The following is a 27,319-nucleotide window of genomic DNA, read 5'->3' as shown; positions in this document are numbered from 1 at the left end:
CTTCCTCAGTCCTGGTGGGGTCACCTACCTTCATTTTTCAGTCCCGTTCATCTGTCCGCGATGGCCGTAGTCACCCACCCCCACTGAAGAAGCTGCCAATCAAACGCAATCTCAAGTTGAATGTACTTATCTTCCTGTGAAACTCTCCTCTGATGCACCAGCTCCGAACTCCCTCAGAACCAACCGTTCCTGCACCAGTTCGGCATCGCTCCTGCCAAAGAGAGACCAGGACCTCAAGTTCTGGAGTTTCCTGTCATAAAGTTTTTAAATGGGTAAGTTCTTGCCTGTTCACGGGCAAATTAGTTAACAAATGTGTTCTCTAAAAGTTTGCAATACATCCACCTTCTACCAGCCTTTGGTCGTGTCTTGCAGCAGAGACCAGTCCAGCCAGTGTGAAGCAATCCTTCGAACAATCATCATCGCCCGTGATCACACCCCACCGAGCAGGTCCGCTGCAACACTTACCGGCTGCTCCAGCACATCCTTGGCGTTGTTGGCTGTTAGGAGTCCGGGGGCGCCACGGTAGTGTAGTGGTTAGTATGATGCCATTACAGCTCGGGGCGTTGGAGTTCAGAGTTCAATTCCAGCGTCCTCTGCAAGGAGTCACTCCCTGTGGCATGTGTGGGTTTTCCCCAAGCGCTCCAGTTTCCTCCCACAGTCCAAAGGCATACCAGGCAGGCCAACTGGTCATTGTAAGCTGTCCCGTGATTGTGTTAAATTGGGGTTGTCAGGGATTGCTGGGGCTCAGAAGGCCAGAAGAGCCTACTCCACTCTATTGCTACTTACATAAATAAACCAAACACAAACGATGCATTTCACTGTATGTTTCGCTGTACATGTGATAAATAAATCTAAATCATTAGCAAATCCCCATGGTGACCACCCCCAGCCCTTCCACCAATCACAGAACATATTACATACACACTAGGGAACAAGCCAGTCACAGGCCAGGAAACAAAAAGGCTGCAGTCATTAATAAACTGTAATTATTGTTTCAGAAAGTTACACATCTTCACAAAACCAGCATACATTTTAAACAAAAAGAGAAAAAAAAAGGTGCATGTGAAGAAGAAAAAAATAAATTAAACGTCCACATTGATGCCTAGTTAGAGTGAAGTGGGAAGGGACAGGGGGACCAAAGTGAAACAAAAAAAAACTAGATGCAAAATTGATCGGAATCTATTCAAAATCCAGTTTACATGAGGTGGATTTAAGAGTCTGCGAGAGCAGGAGCCCAGGAATTGGGCCTGGCAACAGAGAAGAAGTTTGCAGTATTTGTCCGTGAGTGTATAGATGTATACTTGTATATACAGGTTTTATTTTATAGTAAGTATATGATCCAATGTTCCGGCCAAAGCCCATTCGTCTCACAGGGGAAGAGGCAGCTACTGATAAAATGGAGTTTTTTTCCCGACTGATGCAGCGTGATTGGTCCTGAAGCACAGGACGTTTGTCACTGTTAGCCGTCTTCCTTGGGCGGGGTATACCAACCTGTGGGAATAAAGAACTCAGAATGGTAGATCAGACTAAACAGCGCCTGCTCCCAGAGCCAACGTCAACTCATTCGCAAATGCAGTAGTGCCCCTGTGAATGTATTTAATCGAGCAATACAGCCCCTCCAACCCCTTGAGCTGTGCCACCAGCAACCCCACAAACCCAGACTGGACCCCAGCCTAGTCACAAGACAATTTACAATGACCGATTAACCTACTGATTGGAGACAGTGGGAGTGAACCCGCACATTCCATGGGGGCAACGTACTAATTCCGTACACCGGACCCCGGGATTGAACCTACACCTCCAACGTTGACAGCGACCCTACCACGGCAGCCACTGCTACAGTGCAGAACCCCAAAAGCTTTGATTCAAGTTTATTTATCACGTGTACATCGAAACATACAGCGAAATGTGACGCTTGGGTGGGCTGGGGACTGCCTGCAAGCCCGCCGTGCTTCTGGTACCAGCCTAGCACGCCCGGGATACTCAGCAGAACAGCACGGAATGCAACAACAGGAAAACAAGCCCCGTTTTCCCTTCACACGCGCATACACCATCCTCTAATGCCAAGACAGTCTGTATTCTTTGCCCCCCCCCCCCAGTGGACTCTGCTCAACACCCCCCCCCCCACCTCAGTCACTGCACTGTAAACACTGTAAACCACTTTTCATAATGCTGTTTACATTGTAAACACACCCTGATATTCATGCACGTTTTATTCCATATCAGTACTTTTCACCTTACACACAGCAGCAGAGGCTGGATTAAAAGGCTTAATTAAGCCCGTGCCATCGAGCCCAATCATCTCAAAATGATCCGTGTTTCGCATCAATGCTTAAGGCCGTCAGATACCCCATCGACACCCACTCTGAGGCAGGAACACTGAGCTGTCATAACCCTGTACCCCTGCCAGAGGCGCGGACTGCGCCAGAGGCACACTAAAGCCCGACTCCCTAAGTTTACGGTCTGCAGTTCATACCATTTTTCTCGTGAATCTGGACCAGCGATTTGTAGGACTGTTGTGCTCTGGTCAGGCTGTACTGTGACTGAAAGGAAGAACACAGGCTTTAGAAGTTCAAGGTGCAAGGTACATATATCTCACTGTTCACTACCCCGAAGAGTCATTTTTGACTGTAACTCACAGTAGAACAAAGAAATACAGGAGAACTTATGAAAGACGACTGGCAAATAATCAATGTGCAAATGTACACACACACACACACAACACTGAGAACATGAGCAGTACAGTACTTTAAATGCGTGGAAATCAGTTCAGTGTTAATGTACGCTGGTTTAGGAGCCTGATGGATGAGGGGTAATAACCATTCCCGATCCCGGTGGTGTGGGACCCAAGGCTCCTGTGCCTCCTTCCTGATGGCAGCAGTGTGGAGAGACCACGGCCCAGACGGTGGGCTCCTTCACAAGGGATGCTGCTTTCTTGTGGTAATGATCCTTGTAGATGTGCTCGGTTGAGGCTGGGGGGGGGGGGGGGGGGGGTGATTGCTGGAAAGATCTCGCTTCCGTGAGACCTTTTATGACTACGGCACATTCCCAAGTGTTTACCAGTAAGTGAAGTCCGGCCACTGTCGTGGGAAATGGGACAGACTCCCACAAAATAAAATAAACCATTAGGGTGGTAGACAGGGTGTATGCTTGCAGAGTTTTCCTCCTCAGGTTGGATGAGACTAGAACAAGAGATTATTGGATGGCTGTGACTTGAACTAGAGGTCACAGGTTTAGGGTGAAAGATGAAATATTTAAGGGAACTTTGAGGGGGTCTTCTCACAGGAGCACCATCATGTGGTATGCAAGCTACAAGACACTGGACTGTAAGACCCAACAGAGAGTAGTAAACTTGCCAAGAGGATCATCGAGCTTTCCCGCTCCCGTCTGAGACATTTGCTGGGAACATTTCAGACAAAGTGCCCGAAGTATTATTGAGGATCCCTACCACCATCCCACAATCTCTTCGATCCCACTACTGTTAGGAAGGAGGCACAGGAGTATTAGGACTAGGACTGCCAGACCGGGAAACTGCTTCTTCCGCAGGCTTTAAGATTAATGAATACCATGTCATCATTGAGATCTTGTCACCAGGACAATGAGCTGTTTAATATACTGTTTACCTGTGCTGCGCAATACATGCACTTTGAATTACATTTTATTAACTTCTTTGTGGCAATATTTTGTTTAACGTGCTGTGTGTGATACAAGACCATAAGACATAGGAGCAGAATTAGGCCATTCCATCATGGCTGATCCCAGATCCCACTCAACCACATACACCTGCCTTCTCCCCGTATCCTTCGATGCCCTGACCGATCAGGAAACTATCAACTTCCGCCTTAAATATATCCACGGACTTGGCCTCCACAAAGTCTGTGGCAGAGCATTTCACAGATTCACTACTCTCCAGCTAAAAGAATTCTTCCTTACCTCCGTTTTGAAAGGTCACCCCTCCATTTTGATGCTGTGCCTTCTAGCGCTGGATACCCCCATCATAGAAGCATCCTCTCCACATCCACCATATCTAGTCCTTTCAACATTTGGTAGGTTTCAATGAGATCCCCCGCCACCGCATTCCAGTGAGTACAGGCCCAAAGCTGCCAAGCACTCCTCATATGTTAATCCCTTCATTCCTGGAATCATCCTCATGAACCTCCTCTGGACTCTCTCCAATGGCAACACCTCCTTTCTGAGATATGGAGCCCAAAACTGTTGACAACACTCCGTGCGGCCCGATTAGTATCTTATAAAGGTTCAGCACTATCTCCTTGTCTTTATATTCTATTCCCCGTGAAATAAATGCTAGTATTGCATTTTACCACTGACTCAACCTGTAAACTGACCTTCTGGGAGTCTTGCACGAGGACTCCCAAGTTTCTCTGCAATTCTAAAGTTTGAATTCTCTCCCCATTTAGACAATAGTCTTCACTTTTGTGCCTTTTATCAAAATGCATCATCACACATTTCCCAACGCTCTATTCCATCTGCCACTTTTTGCCCATTCTTCCAATTTGTCTAAACTCTGGCCATTGACTATATGTCTGTGGTCTGTAGCCCATCTATATTCAGAGATGCTCTTCTGCACACCACTGCTGTTATTTGAGTTACTGTCGCCTTCCTGTCAGCTTGAACCGGTTTGGCCATTCTCCTCTGACCTCTCTCAATAACAAGACATTTTCACCCTCTGAACTACCGCTCACGGGATGTTTGTATTTCTCACACCATTCTCTGTGAACTCTGAAGAACTGCTGAGCACGAAAATCCGAGGAGATCAGCAGTTTCTGAGATACTCAAACCACCCCATCTGGCGCCAACAATCATTCCACAGTCAAAGTCACTTAGATCACATTTCTTCCCCAATCTGATGTTTCATCTGAACAACAACTGAACCTGTTGACCATGTCTGCATGTTTTTGTACATTGAGTCTCTGTCACATGATTGGCTGATCAGATATTTGCATTAATGAGGTGGACATGTGTACCTAATGAAGTGGCTACTGAGTGTGTATACTACCTTCAGATTCATTTTCCTGCAGGCATTTACAGGAAAATAAAAAAATACAATAGAAGTTATAAAAATAATTATAAAGACTGTCAAACAACCAACATACTAAAGAGAAACTGCACAAATAATAAATGAATAATACTGAGAACATGAGTTGTAGAATCCTTCAAAGAGATCCTGCAGGTGTTGGAGTCAGTTCAGAGTTGAGGTGAGCGATGTTATCTATGCCAGTTCAGGAGCCTGATTGTTGAGGATTTATATATGGTCCTGAAGCCGGAGGTGCGGGGCTCTTGTACTGTTAGTAGACAGGAAGAGAGTATGGCCTGGATGGTGGGGGTCATTGATTACGGATGCTGCTTTCTTGTGGCATTGGTAAGGCTCACTGTAGGGTCGGGTTTTCCTGTGAAGGACTGGACAATATCCACCATTTTCTGTTCTTGGGTGTCGGTGTGTCTGTCTCAGCTGTGATGTAACCAGCTAGAATACTCCCCACTGTACATCAATAGAACCTTGTCAAGTTTAAGGTGACATCATGAATCTAGGCAAACTTTGATGGCCTCAGTGAAGCAAGAGGAACCGACGCGTGCCGGAAGATGACTCGCAAACTCTTTGATCCATACCTCCCTTACCTTATTGGCCCCGAACTGAATCCTCGCTTTCCCTTTCACCAGCGTCGCACTGATCTGCATAATAACGGACTCGATGGAGTAGGCGCTGCTCCAGCCCTGGGTGAAAGGTCAAGAGGGAACACGTTAGTGACTGTGAACGGGGCCTGAGCAAGGTGACTGATGTGGTCGGGGCAGAATGTTGTAATGGGGGCACAGGCTACACAGGACACTCACAGACAACAGGGCATAGTTACAAGGAACTGGTCATTTATTTTCATTTTTAAATCTTTTATTAATTATTATTGAAGATTAACAAAAAAGATACATTAAGTCAATATGTCATTATGTACAATGAAGAATTAAATTAGCAAATAACTGATTAATAAAGCTAAGCAATATATCAATAATAAGAAGAAAAAGTGTTAATATTTTTTTGAAAGAAAAAGGAAAAAAAGAACTCTTACTAACTAAAAAACACTACTAACTGAAAAAAAAAACCCATTGGGAGCACAACCCCGGAGCTATACATCATATACAAGCTTCCATTAAAAAACCCATCAATCCACCAACTGAACTGGTCATTTAAAACTGGTGTGGGTAGAAGCATCTTCTCAGAGGGTAGAGGGTACCTTTTTATGCCGTAGACTGCTACCATTAACCGAGGGGTCTGTTCACCCTAGGTTGGGAACTCCCGGGGTACAGGATCTCTGAAATTCTCTATCACTGCTCTACATCCCCACCCCCCACCAAAGACCTGAGGATGGGAGATGATCAGATTTATAAATACAAGGTGGAGATGGGCAAATATTTGAAGAAAGAAAGAGGAGAAAGATGCAGAAGAGGCCTGAGGCCAACAGACGCGCGAGACGTGAGAAGCCACGAGGGATATTAGAGACATGGGAAGTGTCAAGTGTAGATTTTAAGAAAGTGTAAAGATGTCTTTCGAGGAAAGGTTGAGCGAGGTAGAGCTCTTCTCTATAGAGTGAAGGAGAATGGAAGGTACCTTATTAGAGACGCATCTTTAAAGTTTCTTCTTCAAGCAGGTAATCTGATCAACCACACTCCCCTCTATCTATTACCCCCCCCCCCCCCCCCCCCCCCGTAACTGCACTGCACTATAAACACTGCAAAACACCCTTAATAATGCTGTTTACATTGTAAATATATGCTGGTATTTATGTATTCATGCACATTTTATTCCACATCAGCACTTTCATCTCTAACTTTATATAATTCTTTATAATTGCTGAATGCATGTCACGCCAACACAGCAAATTCCTAATACAAGTAAACATATGTGGTGAATAAAGTTGATCCTTGATAAGTTTGTGAGAGGTTCGGATAGAGCGGACAGCCAGTGCCTTTTACCCAGGGGAGACATGACAAGTATGAGAGGGCATATTTTAGAACACAGAAATCTAAAGCACATTACAGGCCCTTCGGCCCACCATGTAACCTACTCTAGAAACTGCCTAGAGTTACCCTACTGCATAGCCCTCTATTTTTCTAAGCTTCATGTACCTATCTAAGAGTTTTTGAAGGTGAACACAGGAAAGTTTAAGGGAGATGTCAGAGGCAGGTTATTTTAAAAATATACACACAATGAGAGGTAATGCACTGCCAAGATGGTTGCAGAGGCTGATACATTCAGGATAGGCACCCGGATTAAAGAAAAATGGAAGGCTATGGGTTATGTCGGAGCAAAGGGTTAAATTGATCGTAGAACAGGCTAACCATAGTGGGCCGAAGGGCCTGTATTGTGTTGTGCAGTGTTTTGTGCCAGACAAGGTTTTGAAACCGAGTGGTAGGTGCTTTGAACAGGCTGCCTGGAGTGATGTTAGAAGCAAATGTGATAGAAGTGCTTGTAAAGCTCTTAAAATAGGCAGATGAACGGACAGGGAATGGAGGATAGGGATCATGTGAAGGCATTAGGTGTCAAGCTTCATTAGTTTGGCACAAAGGATTAAGGGTCTGTTCCTGAGCTGTACTGTTTGATAAACGTCGGGAGTACTGGCAGAAAGAGAGATTCAAGCTGTGACGGGAATAACGAGGACATACACAACACAGATTCTGCATGTTAAAATGTCTTTAAGAAGGAGTACACTCTCTACCACAACCTCACTCATAACACAGGCTGCTTCCTCACCTGTTTCGTAAGCAGTTCCATGCAAATTGCTCCCCCTCCAAGGACATATCTGTAGACAAAGAGAAAAAAAATATCAAATAGCAAGTTTGTGATATTGGGAAGAAAAAAATCTCTCAGAAGGCAGCAACTCAGAACACCTTGCAGGCGTTGTCATAAGCCCGGGGCCTCTGCATTCAGCCAGTTATCTTAACGTACAATGACGTGTATACAAAAGTTACCCAGCCAGCAAGATGAACAACCAGTTTATCATCAAAAAATACTTTTAAAAACAAAACTATCTTTGGGCATATTTGCACTGAGCATTGTTGTTCAGGGAACTCGGCTGGTCAATTCTTGTTAAGTTTACACTTCTACCTCCTTTTGCCTGGGAATACAAATACAGTGATTCAAACACCCTCCACTCTGTCAGCCTTGAGCATGGGTTCAACACGATAATAGCATAGGCACAGAGGTGGGGTGGGTGGGGGGGAATGAAAATACGGAATAAGGTCATTCCAAATCTGGAAGGACTAGAGGTTTCCGAGGAGTGGAACAGCCCGTAAAAAGAGTGCGCACACAGGACCAGGCACCTGTTCACCTGTTCGTTACTGCAAATATAAACTTACCTAATCTAATCTAATGTTTAATTAGCCAATCATGTGGCAGCAGCTCAATGCATAAAAGCATGCAGACATGGTCAAGAGGTTCAGTTGCTGCTCAGACCAAACATCAGAATGGGGAAGAGATGTGATCTAAGTGACTTCAACCGTGAAATGATTGTTGGTGCCAGATGGGGTGGTTTGAGTATCTCAGAAACTGCTGATGTCCTGGGATTTTCACGCACAACAGAGTTCACAGAGGATGGTGTGAAAAACACCCAGTGAGCAGCAGGTTTGTGGGGAAAAGGGCCTCGTTAATGAGAGAGAATGGCCAGACTGGTTCAAGATGACAGGAAGGTGACAGTAACTCAAATAACCATGCAATACGACAGCGGTGTGCAGAAGAGCATCTCTGAATGCACAACACAGCGAACCCTGAAAAGGATGGGCTACAGCAGCAGAAGATCAAACTGGGTATCAAGGTCTATCTAATAAAGTGTCCACTGAGTGTATAATTAATAATGCTACTTACAGTTTTGATAAATAAGCTCTTCTCGGGGTTCAAAACAGGTATTGTTTTTAACTGATGTTTCGATGACAAACTCTGCCATCTCCATCAGGGATGATGCCTAGGCATGTCTAGTCTGGTGATATTTATACCCCTGTAGTCCTTCCCTCCTGATTGGCTAGTCTTCATCCAATCAGGTTTCCATTCTCCCACCTTGTTTGTAATTGAATTCCAGTTCTTATTTAGAGCGAGACCTTCATCTTTGTTGAAGTTCTTCTTCTCACGTTTGACTTCAATGGCTTCCATCACTATTCAGTCCCAAAAGCCATTGACCCGGCACTGTCAAATCCTACGGCCATTGTGAATGCAGTGTTCTGCTACCACCAATTTCTCCTGATAACCCAAACAGATACACCTCCTGTGCTCCTTGATGCCGGTTTCCACCGTGCGTCCATCTGGCAGAGATACGCCGCTCTGCATTCACAGGGAATCCTATAACCTCCAGTCGACCCGAGTCCCAAGTCATCTTTGACCTGCACAAGCTGTGACTCAAGCTTCCTTACAGGTTTGTGGATGGAATTAATCCAATATTTCTTCAGGATCCCGGCCATCCTTCCAGAAAACGTGGAAATATAAGGAAGACGGACAGTAGCGCTAGGTTCCTCTTTGTTGTTAGGTTTCCTGGTTTTTCCGTCAACCCTGTTAAAGGCCCAATTGATTTCCTTCACCTTGAGCCATTCTGTAGGAACATGGTGCGTAATCATCTTATTTCTTTGTGGAGACTCTCCGGGTCCAAAGTAGTTTTTACACAATCAAAGTAGAAAGAACCGCTCTACATTGGGAGGCGTGATGGTGGCTGTTACAAGTCTGTGTGAGTAGACACCATGCCCAAGGCTACCATCCAGTTTCTGTCATATTATAAAGTCCAGAACAGGAGGAAAGATTCTTCTCCATCCACATCGTAAATTGAATGTTTGGATGTGTGCTGTTCAGATGGTGAAGTCCATGAGGCCACACTACAAAGGTGTCATCGATGTATCTGAAGAAGCATTTCAGGTGCAAGGACGATGAACTCAGAGCCCTTTCCTCAAAGTCCTCCATGTAGAGTTTAGCAATAGCCAGTGACAAGGGCAGTTCCATGGCCACTCCGTCTGCTTATTTATGGTAGTTCTACTTACAGAGGGAGTACGTTGATGTAAGGATGTGTTCAAAGAGGTCCTTATCAAAACTTGACTCCAGGAGGACCAAGCTGTCCTTAGTGAACAGGGACACCATGTTGGAACTTACCATTATGTTCTCCAGTTTCAGCTGGATGTTGGTTATTGAAGTCAGTCAAGTTCGTGATGTGATGCTGACAAAGAGAGAGAGCATGGTCATTAAATGCTTAGCGAGGTACAAGTCAGTGGATCTATCTCACTGATGAGGGGCCTCGGGAGGGAAGAGCCCTTCTTGTGTATCTTAGAGAGCCTATATAGCCTCGGTGGTACCAGCACCTGAGGCGGGAGTGTCTTGCACATGACTGCTGTCAGTCCAGATTTCTTCAGTAAAAGGAGAGATCATCCTCACAGTTGAATCTGCAGGATCCACTGTAGACCTCTGCAGAGGGGATCTTCCAGAATGTGTTGGACTTTCCTGTGGCATTCCTTGGGGGACATCTGAACCGTCGCATTTCCTTTGTCCGCTGGTGAAATCGTGATAGCTGGGTTTCACCGTAGTGCCTGGTGGGCTAATTGCTCTCCTTCTGTAATGTTGGTGTGTGTAAAACAGCCCTTTGCGAGGCTATGTAGACCTCTATCCTTACTTCCTCTGCAGTATCCGGTGGGAGTTTTTGCTCTATTCCACCAATTTAGTCTGATAAGGTACAGCTCTGGGCACCGGAGCCAAGTTTAGCCCCTTGGCGGGGACGAGAGCGAAGCCTAACCCCTCGGTGGGGACTGATCTAGTCACCTCATTGATTCTTTGTCCAGTTTGATTGCTGACAATGCTTCCCTTCACTAGCCTGCGAGTCACACTTGGGCAAGGTGTAGCACCTGCTTAGCCCCTCCGCCGGGACAAGGATCTGGGTCAAGGGAGCAGCTGGTGCGTGCCACAAGTCCTGGTTATGCGACCACTGACGCCAGGCAGACAATCTCTGAAGGGTATTGATAATGGCCAATCTTGTAAAGACACTGCCCAGAATCATACCAAAAGTCTCTGTCAAGTGTTAGGATTGGGGGCCATCATTGCTGGCACCCCAAGAGATGAAATGGGCATTGTGCCTTTAGGCTCCAGTACCTCACTGGCTTCATAGCTTATAGGAGTACGTCCTATGGCTCAACTCGCCCATGGTGGCCAAAATGCAATCAAACTACCCCAGCAAAAGCTGGAGGAACTCAGCAGGCCAGGCAGCATCTACGGAGAAGAACAAAGAGTCAACGTTTTGGTCCAAGAACCACCATCGGGATCTCGGTCCGAAACTTTGACTCTTTATTCCTCTCCATTGACGTATTGAGCTCCTGCGCATTTTGTGTGGTACTCTGGATTTCCAGCAGCTGCAGAACCTCGTTTCTATTCTAATCTCATTTTCCAGGGAGTTCAGCACACATCCTACTAATCTTTCATTATTCTGTCCTAATGCTTTTTAAAAAAAAGTTCAATTCTTGCTGGGATAATTTCTCTGGAAGAGTACAAGGCTTAAAGGAATAAAACAGAGCTAGCTGTTACTCACCCTCCCGAGAGCACTGGAGATACAACCCGTACAAAGGGTGGGTCGAATGGGAAATTATCCTGGGAAGGCAACAAGAGATCTGTTAATATTCACTCAGTACCCCATTTTCCAGTTGGAAAAGCACGAGTCCACAGCCCGTTCTTCCCACAGCCCCACATACAGATTCCCCTCCGTCCAACACCTGTAGCAATTCACTTCGATTTCTTCCAGATCATAGTAGCTGGCCACAAGGTGGGCTCTTCCATGCTGAGGAGGAGCACAGATTGGGTGACCACTTTACAGCTCATTGGTAGCCAGTCTGCAAGCCATACGCTAAACTCCTTGTTAATTTGCTCTCACCGGTCTGGGACCAGAGTACATCACAGAGTCGCTTTTGTTTTATAATCCTGCTTGAGCTCTCAGATCTTTATCTGCCAGTCTCTTAAATTTAAACAATCTCTCTCAAAATCTTTTTTGAACTTTGCTCTCAAACTGTGGAACTCAATACCTAAAACTATAAAGACTCAGCTGACACTTTTTTTTTAAAACACCAGCTCAAAGCCTATTTATCTAACTTTGCTTTTAACTAACGTCTTTGTCTTCTTATTTTCATGTTTGCGCTTTTTTCCCCCATTGTAAAGCAATTTAAATTACATTGTCTGGATGAAAAGTGCTTGATAAATAAATTATTACTACTTTAACACACAAACTCCCTCAGAGGCTTACAGTTGTAAACAAACTCAGCATATGGCATGAACATCAATTCCTCTAACTTATGGAGGTACTGAGTGCTGGGGTGGAGATACATTTCTACCAGAGGAGGTGTAAGGCGTTTTGTCCCTCTGTGAGCCTGCAGGTCACCCTTGGGCAAGGAAGGTGTAGCACCTGCTTAGCCCCCGATCAGGGTCACTTAAAGCCATGATGGTGTGATGTTATGAGCAGCTGGTGCATATCACAAGTCCTGGTTATGCAACTACTGACGCCAGGCAGACAATCTCTGAAGAGTATTGATAATCATTGGGGTCACCCGTCTTGCAAAGGAGATGCTCAGAAGGAGACAATGGCAAACCACTTCTGCAGAAATGTTTGCCTAGAGTCACGGGACCACAATCGTCCACGTCATATGACACAGCACATAAAGATGATGTCAAATGACACGGTGCAGAATGATGATGTCAAATGACATAACACATAATGATGTCAAATGACAGTGCAGAATGATGATGATATGGAGGTATAAACATCAATTTCTATGATTTCCAGTAATTTCTTGCCTCTCCCTTCACTTCTTCCATTTCCCAGTCTGGCTCCCCTTTTACCCCTTCTCTTCTCACTTGCCAATTACCTCCCTCTGGTGCATTTCCCCTCCCCACCCAACTTGCCCCTCACCCGGTCTCACCTATCACTTGCTAGCCTGTACTCTCTTCCCCCCCCCGCCCCCATTCTGGGTTCTTTCCCCTTTCTTTCCGGTCCTGATGAGGGGTCTCGGCCAGAAAAGTTAACCGTTTATTCCCCTCCACAGATGTTCAATCTATTGATTGAGATACAGCGCAGAACAGGCCCATTGAGCCACACCGCCCAGTGATCCCCGATTTAACCCTGGCCTAATCACAGGACAATTCACAATGATCAATTAACCTACCAACCAGCACGTCTTTGGACTGTGGGAGGAAACCGGAGCGCTTGGAGGAAACCCACGCAGTCATAGGGAGATCATAAAAACCGCTTACAGACATTGGCAGGAGCTGAATCTGGGTCACTGGTACCTGACCTGCTGAGTTCCTCCAGCACATGTGTGTGTAAGAAACTCAACTAGAAGTTTTCTTCAAAGGATCACACCTCATCTTCTGCCCAGATCTGTTTCACCAAGCTGCCAACTAGCTTCATAGGAATGATCTTGCCTCTCCCCTTTATACATCACAAAACCATCCGTTTCTTGGCTTGATAATATTCTTAGAGTCAAGAGTCATTCAGTATGGAATCAGCCCCTTTGGCGCAAGTGGTATGTGCCCCTTCCAAGCCAAATCACTGGGTATATAGGTTGATAGGTTCTTGACTAGTAAAGGGGTCAAAGGTAACACAGAAAGGCAGGAGAATGAGTACGAGGGGGAAAATAAGTCAGCCATGATCAAATGGTGGACACTCGGTGGGTTGAATGGCCACCCGGACCACGAGGGTTTCCTCCTGGTGCCCTGGTCTCCTCCCACATACCGAGGATGAAAACGTTAGTGAACGGTGGACATGGCGTGTTGACGCTTGCGGACGGCCCCCAGCACATGCTCGGACTGTGTGGTCGTTGACACACTTTCCACTGTAGGTTTTGATGGACACACGACAAGTAAAGCCAGGCTGTCACCAGGACTCGAGGGCCTGAGTCGTGGGGCAAGGTTGGACAGATGGGGTCTTTATTCCTCGGAATGTAGGAGAAAGGTTAATGAAAGGCAGACATAAGGTAGGTGATAATAGTTTTCTCCCCAGAGTAGTGGAGTCCAAAACCAGCTGCGAGGGAAGAGATTTAACAGGGATTTGAGGGGTCACTCTTCTCACCCAGAGAGTGGTGTGTAGATGGAAGGAGCTGCCAGAGGACGTGGTCGAGGCAAGTACAATAGTATTATTTAAGAAGCACTTGGGTAGGTAGGTGGAGTGGGCTTTGAGGAATGCAGGCTGAATGCTGGGTGGGCACTGTGGTCAGCATGGAATGGTTAGACCAAAGGGCCTGTACCCGTGCTGTACTGCTCCGAGACAGACTATCCATTTTTCTCTGGTATGGGGTTTAGAGGGAGTTCAAACTTACAGGTGGTCTATCAGGTTTTAACAAAAGTATAAAAATTAATAAAGCCACCAGCTACCCCAGCAACAGGTTTGCTTGTGTTCTGTGGTTTGTGGTTTCAGAGAGCAAACCTGTGATGTCATCACTTCCTTTTCCCCCTGTTATGGAGCATATTTTACTGACAGAATTATGTTTTTTAAGTTTTATTTAGAAATGCAGCACCTTCTGGCCCAACTAGCCACATCATCCAGCAACCCACTGACTTAACCCTCGCCTAATCACAGGACAACTCCCAATGACTACTTTACTTAACCCGTACGTCTTTGGAGTGTGGGAGGAAACCGTAGCACCCGGCCGAAACGCGCATGTTCACAGGGAGGATGTACAAACTTCCTACAGCCAGCGTTGGAACTGAACCCTGATGCCTCGAGCTCTAAATAGTGTCGCACCAATCGTTACGCTGCCACTTAGCACAATTGGACAAAAGTGTTTTAAGTGCATTCTTTTAAAACTTTATGTGACACGTTTATGTTTTTCTCATGAACGTTGTGCATCTGATGCTCTGAGCCTGTGATGCTGCTGCAAGAAAGCTTTAAATTGCACCCACGTACACACAGACTTGTGCAGATGAGAATAAACCTGACTTTGGATAACCAGGTGGCAATTCAGAGGGCAGCTTAGCAGTAATCACATCACAATACCAGTGATCGCTAACTGGGGTTCGAGTCCCACCATTCTCAGTAAGGAGTTTGTACGTTCTCCCTGTGACTGTGTGCATTTCCTCCGGGTGCTCCCAGTCTCTCCCACATCCCAAAGACACACGGGTTCGAATCAGAGATTTGCAGACACGCTATGTTGGTGCCTGCAGTGGCAACACCCATGGTCTTCTCCTCGCTGTTTTGACGCTGCATGTTTCAATGTACAGGTGACAAATAAAACTACTTTATCTTTAACTTAGTTACTTTTCTGTGGGCCCCAAGTTTCAGGATCAAGGAGGAGCTGGTGGGCAGCAGACTGGTGCAACCAGCAACCCCGTTTCGAACCTGACCTCCAGCACCAATCAGAACCCGATTTATCGCCACTGATAAATGACTGAAATGTGTTGCTTCGAGGCAGCAGTACTGTGCAAAGACAAAAATCTATGAACTGCATTCAGTGGCCACTTTATTATGCATCTCCTGTGCCTAATAAAGTGGTCGTTGTGTGCACGCTCGTGGTCTTCTGCTGCTGTAGCCCATCCACTTCGAGGTCTGACCTGCATGTGTTCTGCACACCCCTGTTGTAATGTGTGGTCATCTGAGTTACTGTCACTTTCCTGTCAGTCTGGCCATTCTCCTCTGAAATCTCCCACTAACAAGGCGTTTTCACCCACAGAACTGTCGCTCACTGGATGTTTTTTGTACCATTCTCTGTAAACTCTAAAGAGCTTTGTGCACAAAAACCCCAGGAGATCAATAGTTTCTGAGATACTCAAACTACCCCATCTGGCACCAACAATCGTTCCACAGTCAAGGTCACTTCGCTCATATTTCTTCTCCATCCATTTGGCCCATTGGGTCTGCTCCACCATTCAATTATAGCTGATCCTTTATTCTTCTCCTCAGCTCCACTCACTGGACTTCTCCCAATATCCTAACATGTCACCTCCAATCAAGAACCTATCAAGCTCCGACTTAAATACACCCAACCACCCAGCCTCCACAGCTGCATGTGGTAACAAATTCACCACCCTCTGGCTAAAGAAATTTCACTGCATCTCTGTTTTAAACCTCTATCTTGCTGTGCCCTCTTGTCCTAAACTCCACCACCATGGGGAACATCCTTTCCACTTCTACTCTGTCTAGGCCTTTCAACATTCGAAAGGTTTCAATAAGATCTCTCCCTTCATCTTTCTAAATTTCAGTGAGTACGGACCTAGAGCCATCAAACATTCCTCGTATAATACCCTTGTGAACCTTTCTGAACCCTCTCCAATGCCAGCACACCTTTTCTTAGATGAGGAGCCCAAAACTGTTCACAATACTCAGGTGAGGCCTCACCAGTGCCTTATAAAGCCTCAGCATCACATCCCTGTTCTTGTATTCGAGACCTCTTGAAATGAATGCTAACATTGCATTTGCCTTCCCCACCACCAACTCTACCTGCAAGTTAACCTTTAATGTGTTCTGTACAAGGACTCCCAAGTCCCTTTGCGTCTCAGATTTTTGGATTTTCTCCCGGTTTAGAAAATAGTTCGCACATTTATCTCTACTACCAAAGTGCACGACCATGTATTTTCCAACATTATATTTCATTTGCCACTTTCTTGCACATTCTCTTAATCTGACATTTGCTATTTTCCAGTCCTCTGGCACCATGCCAGAGTCCAATGATTTTTGAAAGATCATTACTAATGCCTCCACAATCTCTACTGCAATCTTTTTCATAACCCGAGCATGCAGTTCATCTGGTCCGGGTGACTTATGTACCCTTGGGTCTTTCAGCTTTTTGAGTACCTTCTCAGTTTTCATAGTAAGTACACTCACTTTGCTTCTCTCACACCCTTCAACATCTGGCACACCGCTAGCGTCTTCCACATTGAAGACTGATGCAAAATACTCGTTTAGTTCATCCGCCTTGTCCCTGTCATTATTTCTCTGGGCTTATTTTCTAGCAATCCTACATCTACCCTCATTTCTCTTTTTTTAAAAAAATACATACTTGAAAAAGCTTTTACCATCCACTTTGATATTGTTTGCTAGTTTGCTTTCATATTTCATCTTTTCCCTCCCAATGATTCTTTTAGTTGCTCTCTGTGAAGTTTTCAAAGCTTCCCAATCCTCTATTTTCCTGCTAATTTTTGCTTTGTTGTGTGTATGCCCTCTCTTTTGCTTTAACATTAGCTTTGACTTCCCTTGTCAGCTATTTTGCCATTTCAGTATTTCTTCATTTTTGGAATATAGCTATCCTGCTCCTTCCTTATTTTTCCCAGACACTCACGCCACTGCTGCTGTTGTCATCCCTGCCAGCAGCTCCTTCCAATTTACTCTGGCCAACTCCTCTCTGCAATTTCCCTTACTCCACTGAAATACTGCTACATCAGATACTTTCTCCCTATCATATTTCTAAATGAACTGAATGATGTTGTGATCTCTGCCTCCAAATGGTTCTTTCCCCCTTTGCAGTTTCCTAACTCACCCCACAAGGATTATACCTTCCGATCCTAGGTCACATCTTTCTACTGATGTGATGCCATTCTTTACCAGCAGAGCCACACCACCCCCTCTGCCTACCTTCATATCCCTCTGATACGCTGCATAACCTCGGACATTCAGCTCCCAACTACAACCATCCTTCTATCATGATCCAGTGATGGCCACAACATCATACCTGACAACCTGTAATAGTGCAACAATATCTCCACCCTATTTCTTATATTCCATGCATTGAGATATAACACGTTGAGTACTGTATTTGCTACCCTTTTTGACTCTGCAAATGCACCAATACTGCCCTTCCCGACGTTCTGACTGCACGCAATCTTTGCTTTTTACCATCTATCCTTTTCTTCTCCATTTTAAAATCTTTTTTATTCATTATTATTAAAGATCCACAAAAAAAGATACATTAAGTCAATATGTCATTATGTACAATGAAGAATTAGCAAATAACTGATTAACAAAGCTAAGCAATATATCAATAATAATAAGGAAAAATAAAGTGTTAAGAATATTTTTGTTTTAAAGAAAAAAGAAAAAAAACCCCTACTAACTGGGGGAAAAAAACCCCATTGGGAGCACAACCCCCGAGCTATACATCATATAAGCTTCCAAAAAAAGACATCAATCTGCCAACTCGTCTATTTAAAGAAAAATCAGAAGGGAACCATATTAATTAACTCAAATCAGACCTATCGTGAACCTCTTGACCACGTCTGCATGCTTTTATGCATTGAGGGCCTGCCTGGGTATTTGCATTGATGAGGTGTACCTAATGAAGTGGCCAGAGTGAATATGAAAAGCATGAAAGGAATACGAGAGGACGAAACCATTCCCAAATGTTGAGTATGGCAGCATCCTCCCACATCCCAAAGATGAGCAGGGATAAATTATAAACATGAGAAGTTCTGCAGATGCTGTCAATCCAAAGCAACGCACAGAAAATGCTGGAGGAACTCAGCAGGTCGGGCAGAATCTATGGAAATGAATAAACTGCTGATGTTTCTGGCCGAGACCCTTCTTCAGAATAGATTAATTGTCCAATGTAGTATCTTTACATACAGCCCATCCTGGGAGTGCTGGTGAGAGTACAGTAAGAATAAAAAGGGACTCGTGTTAGATATGCTTAAACGGCTGCAGACAGTATTGGGATAGACGAGGTCTGATAGTCATCACGGCTTTACGTGTTGTAGGTTGTGTCTAACCAATCTTTATTTTGAGGAGGTTACAAGGAAGTTTGAGGAAGGAAATGCAGTGGATGTTGTCTACACGGACTCCAGCAAGGTCTTTGACAAAGTCCCACATGGGAGGTTGGTTCAAAGGTTCATTTACTATCAAAGCACGTATTCATATACAGCTCTAAAATACGTCTTCTCCAGATAACCAAAACGAATTTCAACAAAGCTCAATCGCTTGGCAATCGGGATGAGGTAGTAAATTGAATTCAACATCAGTCATGGGCTGAGTGCAGGTCGGTGGGACTAGGTTAGAGTAAGCGTTCGGCACTGACTAGAAGGGTCAAGATGGCCTGTTTCCGTGCTGTAATTGTTATATGGTTATAAATTACTGAAAGATCTTCTAAGTATTTGAATAGACATGGCCAGAATAGGGATAGCCAACATGATTGACATCTAGCCAATTTTAGAGATTTCAATAGGTTACAAGGAAGGTTGGTGAGGGAAAGCCAGTAGAAGTTGTCTACATGGACTTCAGCAAAGCCTTGGACAAAGACCGAGATGGGAAGCTATTAAAATGGGTTCAACACGAGCTTCAGCAGAAGACAGGGAGCGGTAGCAGATGCCTCTCTGATTAAAGGCCTGTGTCTAGTGGTGTGTGGCTCCGAGGTAAGAATGGTAAGTTTCCCTTCCACAAACATCAGTGAATCAGATCCGTATTTGTTATGAGCAGTAGATTCATTACCGAGGCAAGCTACTTTCTTTTAATTCGAGATTTTGAATAACTGAATACAAATTCTACATTGGGACTTGGACTAGGTCATCAGTTCAGCTGGCCAGAACTGTATGATTGGACTTGCAAATGTTCCTGCCAGGTGCTCAGAAGTTGGGGCCTCTTGCAACCAAGCTCAAATTCCTGAACTGCCAAAACGAGACCAGAAATTCTGGCCTCTGAGCGACACTGCTCCCAGTTACGTAACGGCGAGAAATGACCCACAGCCGGCAGGCTGATCAGGAAGCTTCCCCCCAACCCACATTGCCCACCCCCCCTTCCCCCCGGCACTTCGCCCTGGACAGTACTCACTTTAAAAGAGAAATTTAACAAAATAAAGTCAACGCCTTCTTTCTCTTTGAGGATTTGGAGGTCGTTATGCAAAGCACTGTCCTGATCGACTCTGCAAGTGAAACAGCAAGAATCAGTCACCGAGACCTGCATTTGTCTAGTGCCTTCACAACAAAGCGGCTGCGTGGAGGGAAGGAATGGGAAGCAGAGACACGGACAACGGACAAGCCCTTGCCCCTTCAAGCCTGCTTCAGAATTTAATACCCACATGGCTCAAGGCCATCTTTCCCATACTCTCCCCGTACCTTTCGAACAATGCAGGCCCTTCGGCCCACAATATTGTACTGAAACTGTAACAGACACCAGGATCAATCTAATACTTCCATTCCACATAGCACTCCATTGCAGCCCATCAAATATTGATAGGCCGAGAATTTTATTTTATTTTAATTCAGACACAGAACAGAATAGGCCTTTCTGGCCCCTTAAGCCCAGCAATTTTGACCTAGCCCAATCACGGGACAATTAACAATGACCAATTAACCTAGCAACCAGTCTTTGGAGGAAACCGGAGCACCAGGAAGAAACCCACACGGTCACAGGGAGAACATACAAACTCCTTACAGGGAACTGAGTCTGGGTTGCTATTCCTGTAAGTCGTTGTGCTAACCACTACACTGCCGTGCTGCCCTAAGATGTGGAGAGGACGGTTCCTATAGTGAGTGTGGAACTCCAAGGCACAGCCTCAGAATAGAAGGACATCCCTCTAGAACAGAGATGAGGGGCGGGATTCCTTTAGACAGAGGGTGGTGAATCTGTGGAATTCATTGCCACAGGCAGATGTGGAGGCCGAGTCTTTGGGTTATATTTAAAGTGGAGGTTGATAAGTTCTTGATTAACAAGGTTATGGGGAGATGGCTGGAGAATGCGGTTGAGAGAGAAAATAAATCAGACATGATCAAATGGAGCAGACTCAGTGGGCTTAATGGCCTCATTCTGCTCCTGTGTCTTAGAGAAGAGCTCTTCTCTTGTCCCTAACGTACCAGCCTCTTGCTGGACATTCCACGCACCTACCACCAAAAACCTACCTCTGACATCCCTCACCATACTTTCCTCCCAATACTTAAAAGCTATGCCTCCTTGTATTGGCCATTTCCATCCTGGGAAAGTCTCTGGCTGTCCACTCTATCCAGTCACCTCTCATCCTGCTGCTCTCCAAAGAGAAAAGCCCGAACTCACTCAGTCTATCTTCATAAGGAGTATTCGCGTGGCAGCGAGCCCAACACAATTACAATGTCAGCAACCCAGACTCTGTGGCTCGGGGCCAAGTGGTTAAGGCGTTGGACTAGCAATCTGAAGGTCGTGAGTTTGAGCCCCAGCCGAGGCAGCGTGTTGCGTCCTTGAGCAAAGCACTTAACCCCACACTGCTCCAGTCCACCCAGCTGAAAATGGGTACTGGCAAAATGCTGGGGGTTAACCTTGCGATAGACTGGCATCCTATCTGGGGGGTGGGAGTCTCATACTCTCAGTCGCTTCACGCCACAGAAACCGTCATAAGCACCAGCCTGAAGAGCCTATAAGGCTCGGGACAGACTTTAACTTTAACCCAGGTTCAACATCGCCACTCTCTGTAAGGAGTTTGTAGATTTTCCCCATGACAAAGTGGGTTTCCTCCCACAGTCTAAAGATGTAGGGGTTATGGTTAGTAAGTTGAGGGCATGCTCCATTGGCAACAGAACTGTGGCAACACTCACCCCCAGTGCATCCTTGTTGGTCGCTGGCGCAATACTTATTTCACAATGCTTCAATGTATGTGTGATAAATTAAGATAATCTCGTTCACTACTTAAATGACACCACTGCCTGCCCAACAGCCGTATTGGGCTCCTCATCTTAGAAAGGATGTGCTGACGCTGGAGAAGATTCAAAGGAGGTTCACGAAAATGATTCCAGGATTGAGTGGCTAGTTATATGAAGAGCGTTTGATGGTTCTGGGCCTGTATTCACTGGAATTCAGAAGCACGAGGGTCGACCCAATTGAAACCTAGAAAATGGTGAAAGTGCAAACTCGAGGAAATCTGCAGATGCTGGAAATTTCAGCAACACACACAAAATGCTGGTGGGACGCAGCAGGCCAGGCAGCATCTATAGGGAGAAGTACAGTCGACGTTTCGGGTCGAAACCCTTCATTAGGACTATCTTTTTTTTAAGAGATAGTAAGAGATTTGAAAGTGGGAGAGGAGGGAGTGACCCGAGCGTCTCGACCCAAAACATCGACTGTTCTTCCTACAGATGCTGCCTGGCCTTCTGTGTTCTACTAGCATTTTGTGAATGGTGAAGGCCCTCGATAGAGTGGATGTGTAGAGGAGGTTGGGGGTTCTATGACCAGAGGACGCAGCCTCAGAACAGAGTGGTGTCCTTTTAGAACAGCGATGAGGAGCAATTTCTTCAGCCAGAGGGCAGTGAATCTGTGGAACTCATTGCCACAGGCGGCTGTGGAGGCTGAGTTTTTACGTATATTTAAGACAGAGATTGATAAGATTCTTGATTGGTCAGGGAATGAAGGGATAGAGAGAAGGTTGGAGACTGGGGCTGAAAGGGAAAATGGATGAGCCATGATGAAATGGTGGAGCAGACGATGGGCCAAATGGCCTAATTCTGCTCCTATATCTTATGGTCTATGATGGACCTCTCAGGATCATAAGCAAATAGCGAAAGGCCTTGATAGAGTGGGTGTGCAGAGGTGGTTTCCTGTGGTGGGGGAGTCTGGGACCAGAGGACACAGCTTCAGAACAGAGTGGTGTCCTTTTAGAACAGAGATGAGGAGCAATTTCTTCAGCCAGAGGGTGACAAATCTATGGAATTTATTGCCACAAGACAGATGTGGAGGCAAGTTGTTGGGTATATTTAAAGTGGGGGGTTGAAAGTTTCTTGGTTAGTAAAGGTAAAGATTACGGGGAGAAGGCAGGGGAATGGGGTTGAGAAGGGAAATAAATTTAAGATTCAGGGTTCGATTGTTTGTTGTCATTATAATACACGAGCATAAAGTAGAACGAAGTGATTGTTACTCTGGATCTGATGCAGCATAAAGAAAACCATCCTGATTGAATGGCAGAGAAGGGCCGAATGGTCTAATTCTGCTCGAGAGCTGGCGGGTGGGGGAGAAGGGTACCGCCCAGCCTTTGAACGCCAGTCAGTCAGCGCAGAGCCAGGTCACGACCTCTGCGCTTAAACGCCAGTCATCCGGAGCAGACACCATAGTTCACTGCACTGCCTGCAGACACAATGCCTGTGCTCAAAGGATGAATATACGGTCCTTGGGAAAGGGTGCAAGGTCGCCACCCCTCCTCCCCTGTCGCCACTTTACATTTGCCTTTGTGTTGCTGGGGTGACTGCACACTTGCCAGCTTTTATTTAAAAAATATACACAGAAGTTTATTCAAACTGCAACATCACGAAACACTATACTGTATCCAGACCAGATAAAACTCACTCCAGTTCAAATTAAATTCTAATTAGCACGATCTACAATGCACTTGAGCTCCGAGAGGGCCACTGCACTGGGAAATCCCCCACAGTACCCACTGACACCCAGGCAGAGTCTGGAAAATGGGCAGGCAGTGGGCTTAGGCAGAACCCTTGACCGTCCACTGCCTGGACCCCAGCGGTCACTGCGGCTGGGCCCAGGAGCAGGCCGATCAGAAGATCCCACAAGAACCCTTTCCCCACCCCCCGCCATACTGAGCGACTGTAAATCAGCAGCCCTCAGTGATCTCTCCAAACTGCCCCACAACCTCTCTGACCCCCTACCATCCAGCAGGAGGTACCATAGCATGAGAGCAAGAATTGTCAGGATGGGAACCAGCTTCCTCCCCCAGGCTGTGAGACTGCTGAACTCCCTGACACCACCCAGTCTCACCATGTATAAAGCACCAATACACAGAAACCAACAGCACATTACAGGCCCTTCAGCTCACAATGTTGTGTCAACCATGTAACCTTCTCTAGAAACTGCCTAGAATTACACAGTCCTCTATTTTTCTAAGCTCCGTGTACCTATCCAAGAGGCTCTTAAAACACCCTATTGTATCCACTTCCACCACAGTCGCCGGCAGTGCATTCCACACACCCACCACTCTGACAGGACAGTGGTGGACAGAAGAACTTACCCTGACATCCCCTTGGTATCCATTTCCATACCCCTTCATGTCAGCCATTTCAGCCCTGGGAAAAAGCCTCTGACTATCCACACGATCAATGCCTCTCATCATCTTTCACACCTCTATCAGGTCACCTCTCATCCTCCGTCACTCCAAGGAGAAAAGGCCAAGTTCACTCAACCTATTCTCATAAGGCACGCTCCCCAATCCAGGCAACATCCTTGTAAATCTCCTCTGCACCCTTTCTACAGTATCTACAATAGTGTTGTGCTGTTTACTTTTTCCAACTTGTGCCATAAATGCTCCTTATTTGCAGCAGTATTATTGTATGTGTTGTGCACCTTGGTCCGGAGGAATGGTGTTTCGTTTGGCAGTACACATGTGTAGAGTTGAATGACAATAAACTTTAAATTGCAGTTGAGTTCAGGGCTGGTGTGCAGCCAGTTCTCAAGGAGCAGATCCTTCAGATACTCAAGAGGCTGTAATATAGACAGTACACCGTCTCCTCCCAGCCACAGGAATAAATAGGTGGCTTGGGAGTCAGTGGAAGCAAGTTAAGAATCTACAACATACTGCTGCTCTACAGAACTGTGCCAAAGTCTCAGGCTCATATATATGAGCTAGGGTGTCCAAAATATTTGCACAGTTCTGTAACGATTTTATGTACTGCTGCTGCAAAGAAACAAATTTCATGATATACGTGAGTGATGATAAACCCGATCCTGATATGGGTCTCTACTGTGGGCTGAGAGTGGGAAGTGGACAGGGAACGGGAAGCACCAGAGAGGCACTCTGTAATGATCAACAAACCAATTGTCTGTAATCAAATGACCTTGCCTGGTGTCTCAGCACACATTCCACCTCCCACCCCCGGCTCTCCTCCTCTGCCACCTGACCCACACCTCTCCTAGGGCACCCAATCCTCCCCATTCCCAACTTCCTTTGCTCGTGCCAGATTTGCAAACTCTTTCTTGGCTCTATGTTGACAGATACAGTACTGTGCAAAAGTGTTTGGAACCCTAGATAGATAGATATACCCAAGACTAATGCATGTAACTCTTTCCATCCAGGTCCCCAATGTAAAAGGTACGTTTTTTTAAAAAATGCATTTAGCCAGGGTTCAGTCAGATTCACCTTCTCCATGCCCAGTAAAGGGGCACATTTAATTCAGTGAAAGCAGCATCACTGCTAGACAGGGTGGTGAAGGTGGCACGTGACAGGCTGGCCTGCTTCAGTCAGGGCACTGGGTACAGGAATCGTGAAGTTGTGCCTCAGTTACACAAGAAGTTGGTGAGGCCACTATTGAGAGCTTTGTGTATAGTTTTGGTCACCCTGTAATAAGGAAGGTTACACCGAAGAAGAAAGAATGCAGTAAAGGTTCACCAGTATATGGGCTGACGGCAGCTCGAGTTACAAGCAGGGGTTGTGTAGGCCAGGGCTCTATTCTCTGCAACACAGGAGATTGACAGGTGACCTGCTAGAGGTGTACAAAATCATGAGGGGGGCAGAAACAGGTTGAACGACAGCATTTACCCCAGGGACAGGATGCTAAAAACAGGAGGCAAAGGTTTAAGGTCACAGGCAAGAGATTTAAAAGGGGCATCAGGGACAACAAGTTTGCCAAGTGGTGTGAGAATAAGCTGAGCCTCAAGGTGGACAAGACAAAAGAGATGACTGCGGACCTCAGAAAGGTGCAAGTTGATTAATCTCCATCGCTCATCAACGGCTCTGCCGTGGAGAGATGGAGAGCACAAATTTCCTCAGTGTGCACATAATGGATGACCTAAACTGAACCCACAACACCCCATCAGTCAAGGCATAGCAATATATAACACTTTGAGGAGATCAAGGTATGCAAGTCTCCCGACCCCATTCTGACAACTTCCTACAGGAGCACCATCGAGAATGTCCTGTCTGGCTGCATCACTGTGTGGCACGGAGGCTGCAGGGTTTGGGCCACGAGACCCTACAGAGGACGGTAAAAAAAAACAGCTGAGAGGAGTGGGGCTCCCCCCATTGCACAGTATGTGAAGTGCCTAAAGCATTGTTTATTCGAGCCCTGACGACCAGCAACTCCCGATTTAACCCTAGTCTAACCATGGGACAATTTTGTTGTTGTTCAGTTGTTTAGTCGAGTCCGATTCTTCGTGACCTCATGGCAAGATACGATAGTAGATTGCCAGGCCTTTCTGCTGCTGCCCAGGATGGGTCCCGGCTGGGTTTGAACTCAGCACCCTCGGCCTTGAAGTCCAGTGCTGCTGCCACTACACCACCAGCCGGCCCACGGGACGATTTACAATGACCAATTAACCTAACTGGTACACCTTTGGACTGTGGGAGGAAACCAGAGCAGCCGGAGAAAACTTGCGCGTTCCATGGGGAGGGCATACCGACTCCTTACAGAGAACATTGTAATTGAAACAGTATCACACTAACCACAGGGTACTGTGGCACCCACCGTTTTTGGAGGATTGTTGAGGATCCCTACCACCCATCCCACAATCTTTTTGACCCACTGCCGTCAGGAAGGAGGTACAGGAGCATCAGGACTGGGTAATCCCTCAGTCTGTGAGACTAATGAATACCCTGCCCCCACTGAGGTCTCATCACTAGAACAGCGAACTGTTTCCTGTTTACCTGTGCTGTGCACTACATGCATTTTGAATTATGTTTTATTAACTTATTGTTGTTGAAATATTTTGTTGTATGTGCTGTGTGTGTTTTGTGGAAGCACCGTGGTCCAGAGGGATGCCGTTTCATTTGATTGTTATATATTTACACACAGATGACAATGAACTTGAAATTCTCGAATGTTGCATTTGGTGATGTGCATTTTGAACGAGCTGCCAGAAATAGCGATTGATGTTGGGCATATTACCGACATTTAAAAGCACATGGTTAGGAGAGGTTTACAGGGCTACGGCCCTAACGTGGGCAGCTGCGATGAGATTTTTGTGCAACACAGTTGCCTGCAGGAAAATGAATATGGTGACCTATATGTACTTTGATAATAAGTTCACTTTGAGCTTTCAGATTGTTTGTTAAGCTTGTTCAAGGTCATTTCCTATACACAAGTGTAAAGGAGAACAAAATAGTTTTTACTCCTGATCCAATGCAGGGCACAATAAGAAAAGACAATAGTAAAAAAAAAAGCTCACAATAAATAAAAATACACAAGACAGCTTCTATACATCAATTGATAGTGTCGGCACAGGAGTGTCTGTACACAAGGTTAGTTAAGGCTTATTATTAGTCCTTTTTGTATTTGCAGTTTGACTTGTTTGGCACATGGGCTGTTTGTCAGTCTTTCTGTGTAGTTTTTCACTGATTCCTTTGTACTTTGTCCCATCGTGAATGCCAGTAAAATATTGAATCTCAGGGTAGTATATGCTGACATGATAATAAATTTACTGTGAACTTT

The 27,319-nt window shown here is 45.7% G+C and overlaps 1 protein-coding gene across 2 annotated transcripts in view; it reads right to left on the bottom strand.

Annotated features, from left to right (window-relative positions):
* Positions 1-964: 964 nt before the first annotated feature.
* LOC140735773 (ubiquitin-conjugating enzyme E2 Q1) overlaps positions 965-27,319 on the bottom strand; it is an 85,983-nt gene continuing 59,628 nt past the window's right edge. The window contains exons 8-13 of one of the 2 annotated variants that reach the window (XM_073061242.1): positions 19,761-19,851; positions 11,556-11,614; positions 7,763-7,811; positions 5,629-5,733; positions 2,477-2,543; positions 965-1,491 (exon numbers count right to left, since the gene is read on the bottom strand). In XM_073061242.1, coding sequence (XP_072917343.1) covers positions 1,460-1,491; positions 2,477-2,543; positions 5,629-5,733; positions 7,763-7,811; positions 11,556-11,614; positions 19,761-19,851 — 403 coding nt within the window. In that variant the 3' untranslated portion in view covers positions 965-1,459. The remainder of the gene's footprint in view (positions 1,492-2,476; positions 2,544-5,628; positions 5,734-7,762; positions 7,812-11,555; positions 11,615-19,760; positions 19,852-27,319) is intronic. The other variant, XM_073061243.1, reaches the window with a different exon arrangement.

The sequence above is a fragment of the Hemitrygon akajei genome, chromosome 11 (assembly GCF_048418815.1).
Source record: "Hemitrygon akajei chromosome 11, sHemAka1.3, whole genome shotgun sequence".
NCBI lineage: Eukaryota > Metazoa > Chordata > Chondrichthyes > Myliobatiformes > Dasyatidae > Hemitrygon > Hemitrygon akajei.
This window is presented reverse-complemented; position numbering and strand designations above follow the sequence as displayed.